This window comes from Anabrus simplex, chromosome 8 (genome assembly GCF_040414725.1).
Source record: "Anabrus simplex isolate iqAnaSimp1 chromosome 8, ASM4041472v1, whole genome shotgun sequence".
Classification (NCBI taxonomy): domain Eukaryota; kingdom Metazoa; phylum Arthropoda; class Insecta; order Orthoptera; family Tettigoniidae; genus Anabrus; species Anabrus simplex.
This window is the reverse complement of record NC_090272.1, coordinates 244,697,563-244,724,294: the sequence shown is the minus strand read 5'-3', so window position 1 is coordinate 244,724,294 and position 26,732 is coordinate 244,697,563. Positions and strand designations below refer to the sequence as shown.

Genomic DNA, 26,732 nt, shown 5'->3' with positions numbered 1-26,732 from the left:
CGGCCAGTAGCCGGTATTCGGGAGATAGTGCGTTCGAACCCCACTGTCGGCAGCCTTGAAGATGGTTTTCAGTGGTTTCCCATTTTCACACCCGGCAAATGCTGGGGCTGTATCTTAATTAAGGCCACGGACGCTTCCTTTCCACTCCTAGCCCTTCCCTATCCCATCGTCGCCATAAGACCTGGGACGTAAAGCAACTAGCATGTCCGATAGATTGGATTACTGCTGCGTACTGAGTACTTTTTAAATATTTTACATCGCACCGACGCAGATAGGTCTTATGGCGACGATGGGATAGGAAAGGGCTAGGAGTGCAAAGGAAGCGGCCTTTGCCTTAATTAAGGTACAGCCCTAGAATTTGCCTGGTGTGAAGATGGGAAACCACGGAATACCATCTTCAGGGCTGGCGACAGTGGGGTCGAATCCATTATCTCCCGGATGCAAGCTCACACCTTCGCGCCCCTAATGACACGGCCATCCCGCCCGGTTCTGCAGAGTTTAACATCCTGCCTGAATATTGGTGGGAAGTAGCTGGAAAGTTAGATAACCTTCTTCTTTAGCATGCGGTTCCTGTGGTTCATAAATTTTCTCTTACTAATGGTACGTAACACACTGGTTCATCATAGTATTCCAGCTACTCAATCCCTACTCTAAGGCACTGATTGGAAGGAGCAGTGTGCACATTTAACGGAATAATGGCAGAGGAGTGTTCACGGCTGCCTGCGGCCTGGTCATTCCAGCTCTGGAACTTTGGACTGTTGGATCGGCACCGTAGTACTCTTCGTTAAAAGTGAGAAAATGTGCATTTCTTCATTTGATCGAGTATTTTATATGATGACATTGTTTTTAATCGCTACATTCCTACTGACGTTTTTGTAATGACCTATGTTGACTTCAGTTAGGAAAACCACAAAGTCAGTCTTTGTGAGAATCCCGTAGCGAAGCACGGCTTCATCAGCTAGTAAATAAATAAATAAATAAATAAATAAATAAATAAATAAATAAATAAATAAAATAAATTTATTTAGCAGAACGGAAATGTTCAAGTCATTTTTGACTTGGACGGAATCATCTAATATTAAAGGAATCAAGGAAATGAATGTTGTTGTCAAAGTATGAAGAATAAAACACATATATTAATATCAAATTCGTATTTGAATAGAATCACAGGATGTTCAAGAGTCTGAATTTCAATAAAAGGCATCTATTGTTGAAAATAATGTTAACAGTATAAAAGTATCATAAATAAGGTAATGGAAGTTGTACCTAAATCAATGCACCAAATAATCTGTCAGAATTAATGTTGAGTGGTTTATGATAACAGTGAACTCATCAATGCATATTTTCTCATTGAATGGCTTTTGACCACTTTACACAACATATACATATTGAAAATTACAAAAATAATTGATTTTATGGCTCAGCATGTGAGCTGCCATGTTATCACCTCTTAGTCCAGTTTGAGGTAGTGCAGCTTTCTTCGTGTAGAAAACTATAAATAATACTGGAAACATTTGTCGCTCTCTTCAGCGTGAACAAGAGGACCTATAGCCTGGGAGACGATTTCCTGAGGTTAATGCCAATACCCATTTGTATGCATTGGGATTTCGGAAATGAAAAATCACATTCCTGTAGCTCGGATTCCACATAAATCTGAATGTTCCATGTCTATCAGTGGTAATGTAAAAGTAGGAACTTTCTTGCTTTGATTTTCTTCTCTCGAACAGGCTTCAAGTGTCGAGATCGAGTTGTCGCAGCGCTGGCTTGAGCCTCTGTTGTATTTAATCCCCTTCTCAACGTTCTTTCTCATTCATTCATACGTTATTTATTTCTAATTTTTAATCGTAACAACATTTTATATGAATGAACATCGTGCTAATAATCAGTCATAACAAACGGTTTAAAAGAAGTTCAGAACTATGAAAGAAGACATTTTAAGGAAATACAGAAAATCGAAAAAAATGATTAAGTAAGGCGGTAGGCTGTCGTAATGGCTGCATAGTTCTGACCACGATGTATTCGCAACGACAGGTAACCAGCCATGTGTGTGACGTCACAGCATGAGGCGCCCTCGTCTTTCATGAACCTCACATCACGAATCTGCACACTGCCAGCTTGTATGACGGTGCTTGAAAATCGAAACGCCAAAGTCTAGAGAGAATTTACAAATGTGTATTGATAGATTGACCTCGCCACACTGCAGTTTCCCCTGTTAAGTGTGAAGATGAAGGAGCATGACAGTTTGATTTACACCAAGAGCGAGAGATCCAAACGTTTCTTGAAACCTCCACACGGTTCAGTGGTGGTGGTGATGATGGTGTTCCAAGATGGCCGATGCGTTGGAAAGTATGTGGTCGAGATCGTGGCCGTGATCGTGATCATCATGGCCTCCTCCTCCGTGATTGTGCTCGTGTCCAGCTGAAATCAGAGAGAAAAGGAATTGTCGATTAGACTCACATTAACAAGAACACAAGGAATGTGTAAACTCTTAGGTATGTCGAACACAATGAACTTGGTAACTCGAAGCTACAGAATTACGTTCTGCTGCTTCACCTCCCCAGTATCCACACAGTCGAGGTTGATGCTCTTAAGAACTATTGATTTTGTAAACTATAGGGCAAGTCTCCAGGTAAATTAGGGTACCGGTAAATCATTTTCAAAGTTCCACGCATCACTTTTAGTGTCACTTTGTGATGGTTGCCACACGTAACGAAGTTATATAATTTTCCTACAAAACTTTAGTGTCATTCCATCGCAATGTTAAAAAATGTGATTGATTCCTTAATTCAAGCGTTCTCTGATGTAATTTTACTAATTTCGCATTGAAAACGCTAATTTTGTTATTTTTCAGGTAACTAATTCAGTCCATTTAGTTTTTTCATGTAGTGTACAAGGAAGCAGTAAAGATCTTTTTAAATTCCGTTTGGAAAAACCAAATATGACTGTTATTAAACGCGATGGACGGTGGAGGCTGTGATCATCATCCACCAGACACTTTGCTATGACCCGCAGCTTCATTTATGTCAAAACAGACAAATAAGCGATAGCGATGATCTTGTCCTACACAATGACATGTTATAATGGTCAGACCCAAGCAGAAACATTATTATATTCATTTAAGCCTGCAAGAAATAGAAAGAAATGATAGTAAAGGGAGCATAAACAACATTCAACGTAAGGAAATGTTTGACTGTGCACCGTCAGTGAACACAATTCTTTAAATAACGCTGATGTGCAACGATTTTTTAAGAGAATCTGTTCTCTCATGGTTCGTTAGAAAGTCCATATGTAGTTTATTTTCATCACGTTCAATAATTGAAAAAAACTTTTTTCGAAATTCATGAACATGTCTAAATACTGAAATTAATATATATCTCTACATCAAGTATACTATCATTATTGCTGCCAATTTAGACACAATGTAATCTCTAAAATCTTACGAACGAAGTGTTCTACTATTGCAAGGACACTCAATTAATTTCTACTGTACATTTGTACGAATGCCATTCATGTTATATGCAGCAATAGAGAAGAGTGACTCACAACTCAAAGTCACAGTAGGGCATCAAAACGCCATAACACATCTGAATGGCTGTAAGTACTTTTTATGAATGTAATTCGATGTTTTGTAGTTAATTTTATACATTAGAATTTTATATTGCGGTTTTAAAACACGTTATATAGCTAATTGACGTTACTGAATTATGTTTCAAATTTTGAAGCTTTTCGTTCTTATTTGTTAGCTATTTGCTTTACGTCACACTGACACAGATATGTCTTATGGCGACGATGGGATAGGAAAGGTCTAGGAAGTGGAAAAAGTCCCCGTGGCCTTAATTAAGGTACAGCCCCAGCATTTGCCTGGTGTGAAAATGGGAAACCGCGGAAAACCATCTTCAGGCCTGCCAGTAATGGGGCTCGAACCCAATATTTCCTGAATGCAAACTCACGGCTGTACGCCTCTAACCGCACGGCCAACTCACTCGGCGTATTTCTGTTCATTTTCTTCCTTGCCTAAGCCCCTGTTTGGAGCTGAACCCAGGCTTTTGCCACTCAATCTCCCTGCTAGCCAGCATTCTTCCCGCCAACCGGATTTTGACATGCATTGCATGTAAGCTTTGGGAAAGCATTATTTCTGATTATATTAGACATGTTTGCGAAATTAATAACTGGTTCGATAGAAGGCAGTTTGGGTTTAGGAAAGGTTATTCCACTGAAGCTCTACGTGTAGGATTCCAGCAAGATATAGCAGATATCTGATTCAGCAGGTCAAATGGACTGTATGGAGATTGACTTGTCTAAAGCATTTGATAGAGTAGATCATGGGAGACTACTGGCAAAAACGAGTGCACCGAGCTCGATAGCTGCAGTCGCTTAAGTGCGGCCAGTAACCAGTAATTGGGAGATAGTGGGTTCGAGCTCCACTGTCGGCAGCCCTGAAGATGGTTTTCCGTGGTTTCCCATTTTTACACCAGGCAAATGCCGGGTCTGTACCTTAATTAAGGCCACGGCCGCTTCCTTCCACTTCCTAGACCTTTCCTATCCCATCGTCGCCATAAGACATATCTGTGTCAGTGCGACGTAAAGCAACTAGCGAAGCAAAAAATGAGTGCAGTTGGACTAGACAAAAGAGTGACTGAATGGGTTGCTATGTTTCTAGAAAATAGATCTCACAGAATTAGAGTAGGCGAAGCTTTATCTGACCCTGTAAAAATTAAGAGGGGAGTTCCTCAAGGCAGTATTATCGGACCTTTATGTTTTCTTATATATATCAATGATATGTGTAAAGAAGTGGAATCAGAGATAAGGCTGTTTGCAGATGATGTTATTCTGTATAGATTAATAAAGAATTTACAAGGTTGTGAGCAACTGCAACTTGACCTCGATAATGTTGTAAGATTGACAGCAGGCAATGGTATGATGATGAACGGCGATAAAAGTCAGGTTGTGAGTTTCACAAATAGGAAAAGTCCTCTCAGTTTTAATTACTGCGTTGATGGGGGTGAAAGTTCCCTTTGGGGATCATTGTAAATACCTAGGTAAGGATGTAAAGGAGAAGGCATATAAGTCTCTGATAAGACCCCAACTAGAGTATGGTTCCAGTGTATGGGACCCTCACCAGGATTACTTGATTCAGGAACTGGAATAAATCAAATAAAAGCAGCTCGATTTGTTCTGGGCGATTTCCGACAATAAAGTAGTGTTACAAAAATGTTGCAAAATTTGGGCTGGGAAGACCTGGGAGAAAAGATGAAAGGAGACGAGCTGCTTGAATAAGTGGTATGTACCGAGCTGTCAGTGGAGAGATGGCGTGGGAGGACATCCATTGATGAATAAGTTTCAGTGGTGTCTTTAAAGGTAGGAAAGATCACAATATGAAGATAAAGTTGGAATTCAAGAGGACAAATTTGGGGCAAATATTCGTTTATAGGAAGGGGAGTTAGGGATTGGAATAACTTACGAAGGGAGATGTTCAATAAATTTCCAATTTCTTTATTATTATTATTATTATTATTATTATTATTATTATTATTATTATTATTATTATTATTATTATTATTATTATTATTATTGCATACTAATGTACATAGATGAAGTTAAAATTCGCACCTATATAGTTACTCTTTGCTATAGTCCACGATCGATCTTTCTCGTTTAGGACACATGGTTATATGGTATCTGTCACAGTGGTTATTACACAATGCACATACACATTCATTGTTTGGTTCATGAAACTTTTTGTTTTTACAATTTTTTTGCAATCATTTAAGAAAAGGCAAGGAAAACAACAGGTAGGGAATCTGCCACCTGGGCGACTGCCCTGAATGCAGATCAGTAGTGACTGATAGTGATTGATTTGAACGGCTAAGTAATCATCATAAACACCGGGCGTGTTTACTACTACTGCTACTAATACTCATCATCATCATCATCATCATCATCATCATCATCATCATCATCATCATAGTAACCAGAATTATGTCACGTTGACTGAAGACATTACGATATGTGGGTACCCAGGGAGGATCGGATCATCCTTGTATGGTATCCTCAAGAGATTCTGTAAAACCTGTCAAAATTTGAAGTGTCGTAAAGCCCTTTATTGAGGCATAAAAATCAGTGATAATTTTTACGATACATACACTCCATATCTTCTACGATTGAGTGATTTTTTAGTCCTCATTTGGTTGTCAGATCCCGTAGCATGAGACTGAATATATTTTCCAAGCGCGGTTCCTTCTAATTAAAGTGTAAAATAACCTATTTATCTTGGTATTTACACTTGAAAATGTTCACCTCATCGTTGGATACGATATAGAAAAGTCAAAAGTTGCTGAAAGTCGCTAGTTGTGCTGTATCCGTGGAATATGCTGTAACATTAATGTCTCTTAGTCGAGTAAGTCTGATTGCTCTTAACCCTTTATTGCATGGTGTAGCCAGTGGCGGCTTGCTGTTTTCAATCTGCATATTGCCATGATGAACAACTCACAAGTTACTTCAAACTTCTTAATAATAATAATAATAATAATAATAATAATAATAATAATAATAATAATAATAATAATAATAATAATAATAATAATAATAATAATAATAATAAACATTTCTCACAATTTATAACACAGAACAAACAAAAACATTAATTTGGAAGCAGATGAATACTTCGACAACTATCTACGAGATAAATATTTATTTCGAGAAAGATTGTTTTTACTCGCCTAATGGCGAAATACGAAGTCCATACGGCGATCTTTCTTGCTGCAAAACTTGTCGATCACCTTTTGGTTTAAGTCCTTTATTTCCGAGATAAGCTTTTCTCGATTGATAGCACGGCTAATGCTTTCAACCATTCCTGACACAGAGTATTCCGAAGGAACGTTTTAATCTTTTTAAGATTCGAAAAGCATCTTTCCGGTTCGGAAGTAGTCATTGGAATCGTAATCAAAATCCTGAGCAATTCTGTTATCTGCGCGAAGGTATCCTGCAGTTTGTTCTTCAGGATCAGTTGAAGCAAAGGAACTGCAGCTCTTTCATACAGAACGCTGAGCTCTCTGTATACGTCACACACAGTGTTCACTCTTTTACAGGGAACTGTTTTGAATATTCGCTAAAATTCATCGAATCTAATAAATTTTCAACCTCTAAATAAGAAAAAGACTCAAATCTACGATCTAACTCTTCAGTGTTTCGATCACAAACATCCTTAGCATCAGCCGTCCTGTAGGATTCCGTTCTGCGTTTTTTGCTTTGTGGCCTTTCTGAAGAAACGGCATTTGCTATTTTATCGACAGAATCCCTGACTAAAGCAACAGTCTTCTTAAAAATGCCAACAGCTTTTCCTATTTTTATTGTATCTGTCGATCTTGCTTGTAGCTGGGAGTACAAAATATCCACATGAGGCATTATTCTGTGAAAGAAGGACAGCCAAAATAAGAACTCTTCGTCCTCCAAATTGTGCCTGAGTCCACGTGCTTCTTGAAATGTCCTTACAGATTTCGACTTTTCCAGGTCCAGAAAGCATTGCAATAAATCATCTTTGTTTTCATGCACGGCATTAACGGTTCTAGACTCGAAGTTCCACCTTGTTGATGAACATCCTGGAATTCTTCGTGCTACCACTTTCTCCAAAGCTGCCAGACGTTCAGGACATCTGGAAAAGAATGCAGGAAATGCAGATAGGCTGCAGAAAAATACGCGCGCAGCTTGATTTTGAGAGACCGTGTGTTCTAATACGAGGTTGAGCTGGTGGGCGTAGCAGTGAATGTAATTGACTAGGGGATAGTGAGCTTTGATTTTCTTTTGAACTCCACCTCTTTCACCACTCATCACAGATGCGCCATCGTAAGTTTGGGCGATAATTTTATCTGGATTAACCCGAAAAATGCTATTGACCTGCTGCAGTATGCACTCAGATATTGCATCTGCAGTTTGTCCATCTAGATTAAAGAATCCCCAAAATCTTTCAAGTGGTTGTCCATTTAATACGTATCTGAACACAATTGCTAACTGTAGCTCTTCAGAAACGTCAGTAGTTTCATCTGACATGATAGCAGTGTACTTAGGTTATGTATTTCCTCCACTATATTTTCATGGCAGACTTCCAGCGTACAGTCTAGCAATTCATTCTGGATGGTTTTTAATGTGCACTTAAATACCTTATTGGATTCCATGTATTCCTTAATGGCACTGTCTAGACTGCTCATGAAATCAACTAATCCCAAGAACACTCCTGGATTTTCAGATACGGAAGACTCATCATGACCACGTAAAGCTAGTTCGAATGCCTCACAAAATTTTATACAGTCAATGATTTTAGACAAAATATACCTATTCTTCTCTATTTCTGCATTATATCTCTGCAAATTGTCGTGATATGCCCTACTAACTTATGTTGCAATATTCACATTTCCTAGAGCACTTAGGTCCACTACATTATTGATGTGTTTTCTGTTCGACGAATGCTTCTTCATATACTCGTTTAAATGCCCCAGATCCTTCACACCTTTCGTACTCCGGATATCATTATTTCCAAATAAGACGCAACGAAAACAAAACAAAGCATTTCTTATATCACAGCCACTTATCCAACTGTTATTGTCGAAAACTTTACAGTTGAAGTACCTGATATAACTGGAATTTCGCCCTCTCGAAGCCTTCTGAGTTAAATTTAAGACTGGAGTGGGACGACCTATTCTTCATATGTTCACTTTTTCTTCTAATGTTCTCCTAGAAAATGGTTCTTTCATCAAACTGTCCACACTATTCATGCTGTATACTCACTTCCCAAATAGGATGATGGAAATATAAATCCTCACTAAGAACACTAATTTCACTTGATATATACTGCAGTGGATAAATAATTGGATAAATCTCCGGATGAACTTTAGCACCAACACAGTGATAGCAAAAACACGCACCAACAATATAACCGCGAGATCAAACACCGCACAAAGCAACTGAAAGTGCTGCCAACAGAATCATTGAGACCTCTTCTATTACCAGCATAAATACATTCTAATGCGGTGTAACATTTAGGGTCAGTCCAAGATGCTTTGACTCACGTACGAATTCCTTATTTTTGGCACAAAAGGAAGATGGATATTTTAATAAGCATTGGTTGGTTACCTTAATAACAACATTATGTTTGCGATAGATTGCCCCCAGTTACGCTTTACCTTTTGAGCCCAGACGATGCTACTCTCTGGTGGCAGAATCGCTTATCACGTTCAACATCATGGTAGCAAGGAGCATCGAGCATTTCTACCCCCTTGCGGGAGAAAAAGTAACTATAGACGGGATCATAGAAAGTTGATCCCGGTTGACGGTATACTCCACCGGCTACGGGGAGTGTTTCAAACTTGGCTGCGCCTGCGTATTGCTTCCTTCAGGCTACACGCCCGAACTCATTTCTCGTGAGAACGGCGCTAGTTGTTCGACAGATCTCGCCCTGATTTTCACAAAACATCCCCCTGTGGGTGGGGGCGGTAGAATAACACCCACGGTATCCCCTGCCTGTCGTAAGAGGCGACTAAAAGGGGCCCCAGGGGCTCTGAACTATGGAGCGTGGGTTGGCCACCACGGGGCCCATAGCTGAGTCCTGGCATTGCTTCCACTTACTTGTGCCAGGTTCCTCACTTTCCTCTATCCTATCCGACCCCTCTTGGTCAACTCTTGTTCTTTTCCGACCCCGACGCTATTAGGTTTGCGAGGGCTAGGGAGTCTTTCATTTTCACGCCCTTCGTGGCCCTTGTCTTTCTTTGACCGATATCTTCATTTTTCTAAGTGTCGGATCCCTTCCATTTTTCCCTCTGATTAGTGTTATATAGAGGATGGTTGCCTAGTTGTACTTCCTCTTAAAACAATAATCACCACCACCACCTTTCACAAAACACAAAAAAATACCGTACTCAAAACAAAGAAAAAGCACCAGAATAATTGTACTGAATATAATTAATTCCTTACACTTGCAAGCTACGTGCTGGAGCCCGGTAGCACGTATTGACCGGCCGCCACTGGGTGTAGCATATATGCAACATAGATTAACAAATTGAACCTCTGGTGAACATTTCATGAACCAACGCATGTTCCATATGTTTTCCAGGATGTTTATAGAATTTCTTTGACATTAGTTACCCGTAGGTTGCCTGTACTGTGGGCTTAGAGTAGCATATGTTATGAGATGGGAGAAGCTACACCATTTTGTCTTTGACTTGAAGTTTGAAATTGAATCTGCATTATTAAAAGCAATTTTTTGAAGAAGATGAAAATCATATGAACAAAATGAGGTACGTATAGACATATTTCCTGTATTATGCATACAATATATCAGGTGTTATACGGAAATTTGTGCTTGTTGCAACATCATGTAAATATTGATACTTCATAATTGTTAGGTTATGTTGCGTAATTTAGTTTTTGAAGTAAATAATCCCATATTATTCACATTATTGGTAATAGATAGTGTTGACTGGGTGGTATATTTATCAATTAGACCAATTCCAATGTTCTTCATTGAATTCCAAGGTATGGATCGACTATTTGATCGTCGTGGATTCTCGAAGAAAAATGCCAGTGGAGAAGAGGTTCTACAACTCCTAGAATTACCTTCTGGAAATGATGATAATCTCAGTGACTTTGATGGCAGTGATGATGATCCTACAATACATCCAAATGAATTATATGCCTACAAGAGTTCCGTGAGTGACACATCAGCTGATGAAGGACCTGCTACTATAAGTACCTCGCAGGTGGCTAATACTGAACATTCCACTCGCCATGTGATACCATAAAATGATCATGATAAGAATAAAACCATTGACGGTGCTCAGCTAACTCATCAGGAGAGTCACAAAACTAACAATGTCAAATCAAGAATAAAATGCCTTCATTGTACCTAGAAAAGAAAGAATCTTTCCATCAGTGATGACGAGAAGAAATTCAAAGGAAATTTAGATTACCCTGATAGAATTATGAACTTGGAGACTCCATATCAATTTTTCAAGTACTTTTTAACAGATGAACTGATCCAGAGAATTGCAGATGCGAGTATGCTTTACACCTCTCAAAAGGACCCTGCTAAAGCCTTCCAAATAACTAAAAGTGATGTGCAAAAGTACCTTGGGATCTGTTTACTAACATCTGTCACCCATAACGACAATGTACATGATTTCTGGAGTGATACAATTGGCCTTGATCTTGTGAAGAATACAATGTCTGTAAATACGTTTGAGAGAATTCGAACAAGTCTCCATTTTCATGACAATGAAAAACAAATACCCAGAGGTGAGCCAGGTCATGATAAACTGCATAAACTCAGACCGGTTATTGATTATTGCTGGGAACTTTTTCATGAGTTCGTATGGATGAATGTTTGTCAATAGATGAGCAAATGTGTCCTACAAAAGTTCGACATCATCTGCGGCAATACGTCCAGAATAAACCACATAAGCTATTCGTTCTCTGTTCTACATCAGAATTTGCTTATCAATTCGAGATCTACAGTGGACAAGAGAATGATCCTGCCTCTCAATTACCTACAGAACCAGATCTAGGTGCAAGTTCAAATGTCGTGCTGAGGTTAGCTCGAGGTATTCCTAAACATGTGAATCATAAACTTTACTTCGACAACTAGTATACATGAGTCCCTCTTCTGGTCTATCTACACAAACAGGGCATACCATCATTGGGAACAGCACGCAGAAACAAGATTCCTGACTGTAAATTACCAACGGAGCAAGAACTAAATAAGCTTCCAAGAGGTACATCAGTAGAGTTTGTAGCGAATGTGAATGGTGTTGAGGTATCTTCTTTGATTTGGAAAGACAATAAATGTGTGATATTTCTGTCAACATTCTCGGGGAAATTGCCAGAAACAATAGTGAAACGCTATGAACGAAGCTCAAAAACTCACAAAGAAGTGAACTGTCTTCAAATTGTAATAGTGCACAACAGGCACATGGGAGGTGTAGATTTGAGGGACAGTCACCTGGGCCGCCATTATATAACACTGAGATCTAAAAAGTGGTATTTCAGACTGTTTTACCATTTACTTCATCTGGCAGTCATAAATGCTTGGGTTTTATATAAGGAAATACTGCTGAAGAAGGATCCTAGGAGGAAAATCCTGAATCAGAAGCACTTCAGAACTGAGGTATAGCACAATGTATCTGTTCCATGGGAAGAAGTGGCCAAAAGAGGGGTAGACTAAGCCATGAAATTCAGCAGCAGCTTGAAACCAGGAAGAGGAAGTGTCCTAGAGCTGTTGTTCCACCAAAGGATCTGCGACAAGACGCCACGGACCACTGGCCCAAGTGGAACACCACTCGAAATCGTTGCAAATTTCCTGGATGCAACGGGTTCATGTTCGTTTCTTGCTCAAAGTGTGATGTTTTTCTTTGTTTCAACAAAGACGGGGATTGCTACAAGGCTTTCCACCAGTAGTTTGAATTGAGCGTAAGTGTTTCGGGACAGTGCAGTTGTAGGGAAGAAAACACAGAAATTGGGGGAAGGAAAGTAGGCTGAAAGAAGGGTGAGGGAATGTAATAATGACAAATGTGACTGAAATAAAAGAGAAAGAACACATACTTGTTATGTAATGTATGTTTACTCATGCTTCTTTATTTGACAACTTACTAACATAATACTTTTTTAAATATTATTCCCGATGTAGACACCTTATGAAGAGTCCAAAAAATAATTTTTGAACATGAAAACAAAAAAATCATGCATTTAAGGGTTAAGAGAGTATTTACTTTTGGGTACAAAAGGTGTTCGCGGTGTCATATGTTACAAGCATGTTAATTTACTGCCGTTTTGTACAGTCTCATTTCATCAGAAGTGATACAACAATGAAATATTATTTTCAAATTATAGTATAAACTACTCTTGGAGCTGTACACAAGTAGAGCTGCACCTCTCTTGTACACGTACACACCGACTCATTCAACCCAGTGGTCTACTCTATCTGAGCAGCAAGGCAGGATATGAAACATAAAGAGGAAGCTTGTTACATGTCGTTTGAAGGGGTGAAAGACCCCGTAATACTCCAGTGACGTCACTTGTTTTAAACTGTAGGTCTCTGCTCCAGCTGTAAGGACTACCTAGGATGAAAACAAGTTTGAAGCTCCGGACAAGTCTGTTGTGGTCGCTATAAACAGCGGGTTCAATACATACGAGATATTATGGATAAAGTAAACGATGTGCGTCCTTTACAGAAATTGTTTGTCCAAACTTCTCCAATCTGCAAACTAGAACAGCCACAGAAGTGGCAATAGAAATATAACGCCTATGGAAATTAGAATCAGTTATCACAGTTCCAATGTTATTTCGAAAAGCTCGCACAGCTCTGTGCATCACCACACGTACGTTGAACTGCAGGGTGCCAGCCTCCTGAGCACCTGCCACGATCTGAGGAAGTTTCTACGAACTTTCAGCATGAAGATCCAGACCGCAGTTCCGGTCAAATTTGCGATGTATTTGCCACCTTCATCTCACGCCAGGCATCCACGCGTAAAATGCGATATATCTTCGAGCTCACCATCGTGAAAGCCTTCCCAGCACGTAACAGCTGTCATCACACAGTCGGCTAATAAGCACTTGTTTCAAGGTGTTCGGAGAGGACTGGTCCCCGTAGGTTGAAGGTTAAAATCGAACCCGGGACTGTGGTACAATGCCGGGAGTCTTGGCAAGTTCGGTCATTTTCTAGGAGCGTTCAGAGGGCCGGGGTAACTCCTCCCTGCTTGTCGTAAGGGGCCCTAGTCGCGACTACCACGCCGTCAAATGAGTCCTGCTACTTTCTAATCACTTTTATCCACCCCGTCTGACCTCCCTTGGTCAACTCTCGTTCCTTTCCGACCGCGAAGGTTGGCAGTCTTTCATTATCACGCCCTTCGTACGCCTTGTCTTTCTTTGGCAGATAGCTTCATTTTTGGAAGTGCTAATAGAGGAGGTTTGCCAACATACGGAGAAGTATTGAACGTGCCACTGAAATGTGACGCATTGCGACCCCGACGAGCGGGCGAGCGCACTGCGATACACGCATCATCATCATCATCGTCATCATCATCATCGTCGTCGTCACCATCATCACCATCATCATCATCATCATCATCGTCTTATCATTTTGCGTATTTTTAAAGTACCACCTCCTCTAGAATACAATATTCAAATGTTTACGAGCACTGTGGTAGCCGAGTGGTTTTGCCAGTGGCCTCACACGAAAGCACCCGTGGTTTGAAGGGCATGTAGGACTTTTGCCCTGTGAACCGGATTGCACGTAAAACTGAAAGTTTCGTGAGTATGATCAGTGTAGGCTCTTCCATGAAACCGTTTGTAAATGGAATCTTCCTTCACATGGCGAGCTGTTACTCGGTTTGATACGGAACCTTCTCCTACATGTCGCCCCCAGTGACAACCTATTCCCGAGCTGTTACTCGGATTGATATGGAACCTTCTCTCACATGTCGCCCTCTGTGACACCCTATTCCCGAGCTGTTACTCGGTTTGATATGGAACCTTCTCTCACATGTCGCCCTCTGTGCTGTGACACCCTATTCCCGAGCTGTTACTCGGTTTGAAATGGAACCTTCTCTCACATGTCGCCCTCTGTGACACCCTATTCCCGAGCTGTTACTCGGTTTGAAATGGAACCTTCTCTCACATGTCGCCCTCTGTGCTGTGACACCCTATTCCCGAGCTGTTACTCGGTTTGAAATGGAACCTTCTCTCACATGTCGCCCTCTGTGACACCCTATTCCCGAGCTGTTACTCGGTTTGATATGGAACCTTCTCTCACATGTCGCCCTCTGTGACACCCTATTCCCGAGCTGTTACTCGGTTTGAAATGGAACCTTCTCTCACATGTCACCCTCTGTGACACCCTATTCCCGAGCTGTTACTCGGTTTGAAATGGAACATTCTCTCACATGTCGCCCTCTGTGCTGTGACGCCCTATTCCCGAGCTGTTACTCGGTTTGAAATGGAACCTTCTCTCACATGTCGCCCTCTGTGCTGTGACACCCTATTCCCGAGCTGTTACTCGGTTTGAAATGGAACCTTCTCTCACATGTCGCCCTCTGTGACACCCTATTCCCGAGCTGTTACTCGGTTTGAAATGGAACATTCTCTCACATGTCGCCCTCTGTGCTGTGACGCCCTATTCCCGAGCTGTTACTCGGTTTGAAATGGAACCTTCTCTCACATGTCGCCCTCTGTGACACCCTATTCCCGAGCTGTTACTCGGTTTGAAATGGAACATTCTCTCACATGTCGCCCTCTGTGCTGTGACGCCCTATTCCCGAGCTGTTACTCGGTTTGAAATGGAATCTTCTCTCACATATCGCCCCCAGTGACACACTATTCCCGAGCTGTTACTCGGTTTGAAATGGAATCTTCTCTCACATATCGCCCCCAGTGACACCCTATTCCCGAGCTGTTACTCGGTTTGAAATGGAACCTTCTCTCACATGTCGCCCTCTGTGCTGTGACGCCCTATTCCCGAGCTGTTACTCGGTTTGAAATGGAACCTTCTCTCACATGTCGCCCTCTGTGCTGTGACACCCTATTCCCGAGCTGTTACTCGGTTTGAAATGGAACCTTCTCTCACATGTCGCCCTCTGTGACACCCTATTCCCGAGCTGTTACTCGGTTTGTAAATGGAATATACTCTCACATGTCGCCCTCTGTGACAGTGTATCCTGGAGCTGTTACTCGGTTTGAAATGGAATATACTCTCAAATGTCGCCCTCCGTGACACCCTATCACGGTCACTATTCCATGTGACGTCCTTCCACAAGGATGTGTGCAGAGGTGCGAGGTGTTCAGTTATGTATGTTTGTCAACTGTCGAAGGAATTCGCGACTGTTTACCCTCAACACACCAGTATAGCAACGCATCACCGTTCATTGTCTTGTATAACTTTTTTACGTTTTGTTGAAGAACTCTAATTCAGCCTAATATGGGATATAAGAGGTTGTGCTCCTATGCTTGTGCCTAAGTCTCTGCAGTATTCTTACGGGTGATTAAGAGCACCCAGAGCTCAATGTGGTGATACATTCACACTTGTATAGAGCAGTAGAGACACCCGGCATTGGAGGTTAAGAGCTCAATGTGATGGTACATTCACACTTGTATAAAGCAGTAGAGACACCCGACCTTGGAGGTTAAGAGCTCAATGTGGTGATACATTCACACTTGTATAAAGCAGTAGAGACACCCGGCCTTGGAGGTTAAGAGCTCAATGTGATGATACATTCACACTTGTATAAAGGAGTGGAGACACCCGGCCTTGGAGGTTAAGAGCTCAATGTGATGATACATTCACACTTGTATAAAGCAGCAGAGACACCCGACCTTGGAGGTTAAGAGCTCAATGTGATGGTACATTCACACTTGTATAAAGCAGCAGAGACACCCGACCTTGGAGGTTAAGAGCTCAATGTGGTGATACATTCACACTTGTATAAAGCAGTAGAGACACCCGACCTTGGAGGTTAAGAGCTCAATGTGGTGATACATTCACACTTGTATAGAGCAGTAGAGACACCTGGCATTGGAGGTTAAGAGCTCAATGTGATGGTACATTCACACTTGTATAAAGCAGTAGAGACACCCGACCTTGGAGGTTAAGAGCTCAATGTGATGATACATTCACACTTGTATAGAGCAGTAGAGACACCCAGCATTGGAGGTTAAGAGCTCAATGTGATGGTACATTCACACTTGTATAGAGCAGTAGAGACACCCAGCATTGGAGGTTAAGAGCTCAATGTGGTGATACATTCACACTTGTATAAAGCAGTAGAGACACCCGACCTTGGAGGTTAAGAGCTCAATGTGGTGATACATTCACACTTGTATAGAGCAGTAGAGACACCCGGCATTGGAGGTTAAGAGCTCAATGTGATGGTACATTCACACTTGTATAAAGCAGTAGAGACACCCGACCTTGGAGGTTAAGAGCTCAATGTGATGATACATTCACACTTGTATAGAGCAGTAGAGACACCCGGCATTGGAGGTTAAGAGCTCAATGTGATGGTACATTCACACTTGTATAAAGCAGTAGAGACACCCGACCTTGGAGGTTAAGAGCTCAATGTGATGATACATTCACACTTGTATAAAGGAGTGGAGACACCCGACCTTGGAGGTTAAGAGCTCAATGTGATGGTACATTCACACTTGTATAAAGCAGTAGAGACACCCGACCTTGGAGGTTAAGAGCTCAATGTGGTGATACATTCACACTTGTATAGAGCAGTAGAGACACCCGGCATTGGAGGTTAAGAGCTCAATGTGATGGTACATTCACACTTGTATAAAGCAGTAGAGACACCCGACCTTGGAGGTTAAGAGCTCAATGTGGTGATACATTCACACTTGTATAAAGCAGCAGAGACACCCGACCTTGGAGGTTAAGAGCTCAATGTGATGGTACATTCACACTTGTATAAAGCAGTAGAGACACCCGGCCTTGGAGGTTAAGAGCTCAATGTGATGATACATTCACACTTGTATAAAGGAGCAGAGACACCCCGGATTGGAGGTTAAGAGCTCAATGTGATGATACATTCACACTTGTATAAAGGAGCAGAGACACCCGACCTTGGAGGTTAAGAGCTCAATGTGATGGTACATTCACACTTGTATAAAGGAGCAGAGACACCCGGCCTTGGAGGTTAAGAGCTCAATGTGATGATACATTCACACTTGTATAAAGGAGCAGAGACACCCGACCTTGGAGGTTAAGAGCTCAATGTGATGATACATTCACACTTGTATAAAGGAGCAGAGACACCCCGGATTGGAGGTTAAGAGCTCAATGTGATGGTACATTCACACTTGTATAAAGGAGCAGAGACACCCGACCTTGGAGGTTAAGAGCTCAATGTGATGATACATTCACACTTGTATAAAGGAGCAGAGACACCCGACCTTGGAGGTTAAGAGCTCAATGTGATGGTACATTCACACTTGTATAAAGCAGTAGAGACACCCGACCTTGGAGGTTAAGAGCTCAATCTGATGATACATTTACACTTGTATAAAGGAGCAGAGACACCCGACCTTGGAGGTTAAGAGCTCAATCTGATGATACATTCACACTTGTATAAAGCAGTAGAGACACCCGGCCTTGGAGGTTAAGAGCACCCAGAGCTCAATGTGATGATAGATTCACTCTTGTATAAAGCAGTAGAGTCACCCGGCCTTGGAGGTTAAGAGCTCAGTGTGATGATTCACTCTTGTATAAAGCAGTAGAGACACCCAGCCTTGGAGGTTAAGAGCTCAATGTGATGGTACATTCACACTTGTATAAAGGAGCAGAGACACCCGGGATTGGAGGTTAAGAGCTCAATGTGATGATACATTCACACTTGTATAAAGGAGCAGAGACACCCGACCTTGGAGGTTAAGAGCTCAATGTGATGATACATTCACACTTGTATAAAGGAGCAGAGACACCCGACCTTGGAGGTTAAGAGCTCAATGTGATGGTACATTCACACTTGTATAAAGGAGCAGAGACACCCGACCTTGGAGGTTAAGAGCTCAATGTGATGGTACATTCACACTTGTATAAAGGAGCAGAGACACCCGACCTTGGAGGTTAAGAGCTCAATGTGATGATACATTCACACTTGTATAAAGGAGCAGAGACACCCGGCCTTGGAGGTTAAGAGCTCAATGTGATGGTACATTCACACTTGTATAAAGGAGCAGAGACACCCGACCTTGGAGGTTAAGAGCTCAATGTGATGGTACATTCACACTTGTATAAAGGAGCAGAGACACCCGACCTTGGAGGTTAAGAGCTCAATGTGATGGTACATTCACACTTGTATAAAGGAGCAGAGACACCCGACCTTGGAGGTTAAGAGCTCAATGTGATGGTACATTCACACTTGTATAAAGCAGTAGAGACACCCGACCTTGGAGGTTAAGAGCTCAATGTGATGGTACATTCACACTTGTATAAAGCAGTAGAGACACCCGACCTTGGAGGTTAAGAGCTCAATGTGATGGTACATTCACACTTGTATAAAGCAGTAGAGACACCCGACCTTGGAGGTTAAGAGCTCAATGTGATGGTACATTCACACTTGTATAAAGCAGTAGAGACACCCGACCTTGGAGGTTAAGAGCTCAATGTGATGTTACATTCACACTTGTATAAAGGAGCAGAGACACGCGGCCTTGGAGGTTAAGAGCTCAATGTGATGATACATTCACACTTGTATAAAGGAGCAGAGACACCCGACCTTGGAGGTTAAGAGCTCAATGTGATGATACATTCACACTTGTATAAAGGAGCAGAGACACCCGACCTTGGAGGTTAAGAGCTCAATGTGATGGTACATTCACACTTGTATAAAGGAGCAGAGACACCCGACCTTGGAGGTTAAGAGCTCAATGTGATGGTACATTCACACTTGTATAAAGCAGTAGAGACACCCGACCTTGGAGGTTAAGAGCTCAATGTGATGATACATTCACACTTGTATAAAGGAGCAGAGACACCCGGCCTTGGAGGTTAAGAGCTCAATGTGATGGTACATTCACTCTTGTATAAAGCAGTAGAGACACCCAGCCTTGGAGGTTAAGAGCTCAATGTGATGATACATTCACTCTTGTATAAAGGAGCAGAGACACCCGGCCTTGGAGGTTAAGAGCTCAATGTGATGATACATTCACACTTGTATAAAGCAGTAGAGACACCCGACCTTGGAGGTTAAGAGCTCAATGTGATGATACATTCACTCTTGTATAAAGGAGCAGAGACACCCGGCCTTGGAGGTTAAGAGCTCAATGTGATGATGCATTCAAACTTGTATAGAGCAGTAGAGACACCCGACCTTGGAGGTTAAGAGCTCAATGTGATGATACATTCACTCTTGTATAAAGCAGTAGAGACACCCGGCCTTGGAGGTTAAGAACACCCAGAGCTCAATGTGATGATACATTCACTCTTGTATAAAGGAATGGAGACACCCGGCCTTGGAGGTTAAGAGCTCCCAGAACTCAATGTGATGTTACATTCACTCTTGTATAAAGGAGTGGAGGCACCCGACCTTGGAGGTTAAGAGCTCAATGTGATGATACATTCACCCTTGTATAAAGGAGTGGAGAAACCCGTCTTTGGAGGTTAAGAGCTCAATGTGATGATACATTCACTCTTGTATAAAGGAGTGGAGACACCCGTCCTTGGAGGTTAAGAGCTCCCAGAACTCAATGTGATGATACATTCACTCTTGTATAATTCAGTAGAGACACCCGGCATTGGAGGTTAAGATCTCAATGTGATGATACATTCACTCTTGTATAAAGGAGTGGAGAAACCCGTCTTTGGAGGTTAAGAGCTCAATGTGATGATACATTCACTCTTGTATAAAGGAGTGGAGACACCCGACCTAGGAGGTTAACAGCACAATGTGATGATACATTCACACTTGTATAAAGGAGTGGAGATACCCGTCCTTGGAGGTTAAGAGCTCCCAGAACTCAATGTGATGTTACATTCACTCTTGTATAAAGGAGTGGAGACACCCGACCTAGGAGGTTAACAGCTCAATGTGATGATACATTCACACTTGTATAAAGGAGTGGAGACACCCGTCCTTGGAGGTTAAGAGCTCCCAGAACTCAATGTGATGATACATTCACTCTTGTATAATTCAGTAGAGACACCCGGCATTGGAGGTTAAGATCTCAATGTGATGATACATTCACTCTTGTATAAAGGAGTGGAGACACCCGACCTAGGAGGTTAACAGCTCAATGTGATGATACATTCACACTTGTATAAAGGAGTGGAGACAACCGGCCTTGGAGGTTCAGAGCTCAATGTGATGATACATTCACTCTGGTATAAAGGAGCAGAGACACCCGGCCTTGGATGTTAAGAGCTCAATGTGATGATACATTCACTCTTGTATAAAGGAATGGGGACACGCGGCCTTGGAGGTTAAGAGCATCCAGAGCTCAATGTGATGATGCATTCACTCTTGTATAAAGGAATGGAGACACCCGTCCTTGGAGGTTGAGAGTACCCAGAGCTCAATGTGATGATACATTCACTCTTGTATAAAGGAATGGAGACACCCGGCCTTGGAGGTTAAGAGCATCCAGAGCTGCATTTCCCCCCTGTAAGGCTAACATGGTACACTCATCTCGCGCAGGGGAAAGTGAATTCTTGACACAAGTAGCGTGTGACCTAACATTCCAATGGCATGATATCAATTCCACTCGCCGTCATACGGGAACATAATACAGGATGGGATCAATGACCGATTAGTGGCTTGCGCAACTTTGCACTGTGTTCGAATAACAGTAACTTGTAGTAAACATTGTCACCCTCCTTCTGTTCGCTATGTCGGGATAAGAACTTAGCGCTTTTGAATTTCGTAAATAACTTTACTAACCGTATAAATATTCAATACTGATTGATTCGATCAATAATTCATTTGTATTATTTAACGTACTGTTTTATGCTAACCTTCTTGAAATACTGAGGCATTCGTCAGACAAATGTGATACGAATGAATACAGGCAGACAGAAACTCGTTTCAAATGGCAATTATCTTTATGTATGCTGGGGTTTCTCAAATTCGATAAAGATATGCCAGGTGCCAAGAATATTAAGTGGTCATATTTCTACTGTTTTACCTACCACAATCCATCGCCAGGTTCACGCTGATTATCTTGTGTCAAAACTGAGGTCGATAACTATAAACGAATACGCTGAGTGTCATGTTTTAAAGAAGTGAATTATTGTTTATATTTTTTCGACTCCCTAACAGGATATCAAACCTACATCCTTCTTCCAAGTGCAACAAATTCACCTGGTCTCCGTGAGCTTGGTAGTCCCATGAACAGGTAAATAAAGTGGAAATGTAAATGTCCTTTACAACGAGGAACTCAGAAAACTGGAGCCAGACTAGAGGTGAGTCTGGTATGCAATGGAGCAGCATAAAAGGGAGTCTATCTTATACATGCCTTTCAGCGTTCAGTCTGCAACCCTCTGTGAATTTGCTATGTTCTGCGCTCGGTAAATTCATGAAGCCGGATGCTACCCTAGTTACACAGAGTGGAAGTGGGGGTATCTCTTCTAAAGGGTTAGGGACCACCCGTAGATGGTATAGTCCTAGCCACCTGTGCACAAGGAAGGCCATGACTCTGAATATGTCCGAGACGCCCACTCTCATTCCACAGCAACTGGTATCCCGTCTCTCAGGACCACTTACTAGGCCACTCAGCCGTTGCCGATGGTTCACGAACTAGGACGTGAGTACAGTAACCGGAGTTATCCGTGGGAGTCAGAGGTGAAAGAAGGTGCGGGCTGGAATGGGTCTAACTACAAGTCGAAAGATGAATTAAAATTTCAACGAAGGTTATATTTTCAAAACTTAACAATGGTGACATAGAATTTAGAGCGTACAACAAATAACAACCAGTTAAATCAGGTACAAGGCAACTTTACGAATTCTGGGCTATGAGCCCCAAAGTCTGTGCTCACAGCTCACACCCACAATTTACCAAAGGGCAGAAAACCCTTCATTACATGGAGCTCTTGCTCCCGCTTAGTAATACCAAGCCTCCTAGAGGCACCTTCCAAAATACCAGAAAGAGCTGGCCTGCTCTCAATTTTACAAGCCTATCAAAGGCCACAACAAACTTTACTTCTAACTGCCCTCAAGGCACACAAAGAAACAGTGGTATTTAATACCCAATCAACAGGGCCTTCGCATGAAGAAAAAAAAAACACCAGGTTAAGTTACTGGCCTAAAGTACAGAAAGAACTGGAGGCGTGAGCTTGCACTCCTAAATACACATTTATAGACCTAAGTGGCTCTAGGCCGATACACAGGGGCTAATCCCAAGCTAGGGAGGTGACCCGTATAAGAAAACTTTAATACATTAAGGAAGAGAAGAAACAGTTACGAAAACGTAGTCACCTCAATTTCAAAATGAAGGGGAGCTCGAGAGGGTAAAGCACTCTGTATCCACGAATTAAATTTCAAGAAAACTGAAGTTTACCAGGAAAAGAGTTTACATGTTTAATAGTTTACATATGAAATGTTTCGAACCCTCCCCGAGAGTTAAACTGCTGAGCTAGCACGAAATAAAAATGTTAAAAGGCCATTACCATGTTGGAGATCTGTTGCCCGAAGAAAGAGGCGCTTCCCGCCCCCTGCTACATATCCACACACTAAGCTAGATGTTACTGAAGTGGCCTGGAGACAAGAAAATCAGCAGTTTTTATACCCTCGTGGAAAGTTCGAGACCTTTCATGAATGATAACAACCCGCCCTCAAACTTTTATTGGCTACAGTACACAGTTGCATACAAAATTGGAGAAGAAAGCCCCGATTGGTCGAAAATTAATTACAGAAATTCCTGATTGGCTACATTCAAAACAGGCGGAAAGAAAGGATTAATATTGCGAACCCACAAATGAGAGAACAAAATTTAGTAAAGAAAAAACTTATGAATACAAAATTTCTCCAAGAAGGTTCATTCCTTCACACCAGAGCGCATTATCATAGTTTTTTGGTCGAGACATCTGTTAGAGAATGTCTACACTTCTTGATCAATGAAAAACAAAAGCAAATCAAAAACACACAGTGACATCTTCTGATAACCAGTAGAGTTAGTTCAGTTTTTGAAGTTCAGAGCTTCTCCTGTAGAGGAGTTTCAATTGGCGCAATATTTGAACTTGCGTCGTTGAGGTGTACCGCCCGGTACAGGCCTCCCCTTCCAAAAGTCCTTCCAAGGGGTGACACAGAAGAGAAAAACATTTTTTTTTTCCAAAACAAAGTCCAAGTTTGTTGCTGATTGGTTGAAGAAGAATTCAGCAGATAAAATACAATTTTTCAGTAGTCGGAGGTCTCTTAATTTGTTTGATATTGATGGGTGGGGCTAGTTTAAATCCAGATTTAGAATTTCTTTGTTGTTGTAGAATTGCAAAACAAAACATTAATTCATGGAAGTCCACCAAAGGTTGATTTGAAGCAATTATTAATTGCAGAAATAAAGTGTCCATGCAACTGTTGAAATACATTAGCTGCCGATTAATTTTGACGGCAAGACCTGCCGCCGCTGCTTGTGTCCAGTGGAGGCCGCTCGGACCCCTCAAGTACCCTCCCACTACTATGAGAGGGGTAGTCGTGGTGAAGCACGCCGCAGATGCGAAGTTTGTTTACAGTCCTCGAGTAGCTTGCGGGTGGTGCGCCGTACATCAGCCTTGGCCGGAAGGAGGACTCCGGCTCGTCGTACACTGTTTGACCTCACTGGAGTGGAGTGGGCCCGTACCCCACCTCAGTGGCGGTACGGCGCCGCACGGCTGCGGGGGCACTGAAACAGTAAGATCTCGGCGGCAGAATTTGTGTTGGACCATAATGGTTTTAGGGTACAGTCTTTGTTGTGAGGCTGAGGGGCCAGCGGCGTGGAAACTTTATTTAATTTGCCACTGGTGTGGTTTAGGAGGAGACGGGAGCGTGGTAATGGCCGAATTGACAGGACAGCAGAGTAACTATGGGGAAGGTTATACAAGGTAAATGAACAAACACAGAGCAGAAGGCCATAAACCACCCCCCAAAAATATAACCTTTGTGGTTCCTACAAAATGTTCGAGATCCAATGAGCAAGTAATTTACACAGGTTTCACCTGAGACAGGCGAACCCTAAAGATTCTCTCGGTGGGTGGATTGCTCACTAACAATGTGACCGGCGTAAGAAAATCCAAGACGGTGCACGGCCCATGAAATCTGGGGGCAAGCTTGCCCGCGGGAACAAAATTCTTGACCATAACTTGGTTTCCTACTTTTAAATTGGTGGGCCTCCGTCCACGATCATATCTTTCCCTAACCTTTTCATGAGAAATTTTAAGATTGGCCTTAGCTTTCTTCCAAAGATCTTTAATATTATCTGGATCTATTGTCTCAGGTAGAATATCACTAAGAGACCAAAGGTTAGCGAGCGGCGAGTTGGGAACAAACTTAAACATCAAAGAAGCTGGAGTGAACTTATGGGATTTATGAAACGCCGAATTCAAAGCGAAAGCTAACCAATGCAGGGATGTAACCCATCTGGAGTGATCGTCGTGATGATGGGCAATCAGAGCCGACCTCAGATTACGATTGACCCGTTCAGCCAGAGATGGTTGGGGATAGTATGCAGAAGTTGTTACATGAGAGATAGATAGATCAAAACAGAATTTACGAAAGAGATTAGAGGTAAATGCTTTAGCATTATCAGACACAATATATTGGCACGGACCAAAAGAAGCAAAGATAGAATTTAAACAAGAAATGGTGGACTGAGCGGTAGCCAGCTTAGTCGGGAATAACCATGAGAATCTAGTGAAGCCATCTACACACACAAGGATGAACTTGTTGGCATTCCCCTTTGACTGGGGGAAGGGTCCTACGTAGTCGATGTAAAGACGTTCCATGGGGCGCGACGCTTGATGAGAAGACAAAAGCCTTTGCTTAGTGGACATGGTGGGTTTACTAAGCCAACAAGATTTACAAGCTTTAACTAGTTCACGAATCTCACCGTCCATACCCTTCCAGATGAACATTTCTCGGATCTTTTCTCGAGTTTTAAAGATGCCTAAATGCCCCCCTAGTGGGGTCTCATGGTAATGCTTGAAGATCATAGGCACAAGAACAGCTGGAACCACAATTTTCATCTTCTTATCATGCCCCGACGGGCAACATAAAACACCATTCCTCAATACATAAGGGACGGCATGTTCCCCCGAAGAAAGGGTTTCCATAATAGGGGCCAGCGTCGGATCTTCACGTTGATATTTTTCAAGATCCCTAAACAACATGGGAGCATCCGTTAGTATGGCATTTACGCCAGCAGGTATGGACTCGGGAAGTGAAGACCAGTCTTCCTGTTCAAGGGGCTCTACATCATTAGAAAACATATGGCTTAGTCCGTCGGCCACATCATTTTCAGTACCTCTAATGTGCCTAACATCAAACTGGAAGGCAGAAATTCTGATGGCCCACCGGGCTATACGACCAGTACGACGCGGCCTAGCTAAGACCCAGCTTAATGCTTGGTTATCCGTTTCCAAGTCGAACTTGACGTGTTCCAGATAGAGACGGAACTTTTCTAATGCAAATAAGACAGCCAAGCCCTCAAGTTCATAGGTGGAATACTTGGCTTCTTGAGCCGATAATGTCCTAGACGCATAGGCGATGGGTCGCCTCCCTAGTTCAGTCTCTTGAAGAAGGACTGCAGCCACCGCCGACGACGACGCGTCGGTTTGGACGATGAATTTCTTCGAAAAATCCGGCATTGCAAGAACAGGGGCATTACACAGAGCTAATTTGAGATCTTCGAAAGCGGCTTGTTGAGAAGGCCCCCACTCAAATTTGACGCCTTTCCTACGAAGAAAGTTCAAGGGCGCCGCTCTATTAGCGAAGTTAGGAATAAATTTCCTGAAGAAATTCACCATGCCTATGACCCTGGCGATACCTTTGATGTCCTTGGGAGGTTTGAAAACACGGATGGCCTGTGTTCTAGAATGATCTACAGCGACACCATCGGGCGACACAATATGCCCTAGAAATGACATGGAAGGCTTAGCGAAGGCAACTTTGGACAACTTCACCGTTAACCCTGCCTTACGAAGGCGACTCAGGACCTCTTTCAGATGATCTAGATGTTCTTCAAAGGTCTCAGAAAATACGACATCATCAAGATAATGGTATCAATAC

General features: G+C 42.2%; 1 protein-coding gene across 1 annotated transcript in view; it reads right to left on the bottom strand.

Moving 5' to 3' along the window:
* Positions 1–1,114: 1,114 nt before the first annotated feature.
* Positions 1,115–26,732, bottom strand: part of LOC136878766 (zinc transporter ZIP1) — a 223,027-nt gene continuing 197,409 nt past the window's right edge. The window contains exon 2 of the mRNA XM_067152226.2: positions 1,115–2,418. Within this exon, the coding sequence (XP_067008327.2) occupies positions 2,297–2,418 (122 nt within the window). The 3' untranslated portion in view covers positions 1,115–2,296. The remainder of the gene's footprint in view (positions 2,419–26,732) is intronic.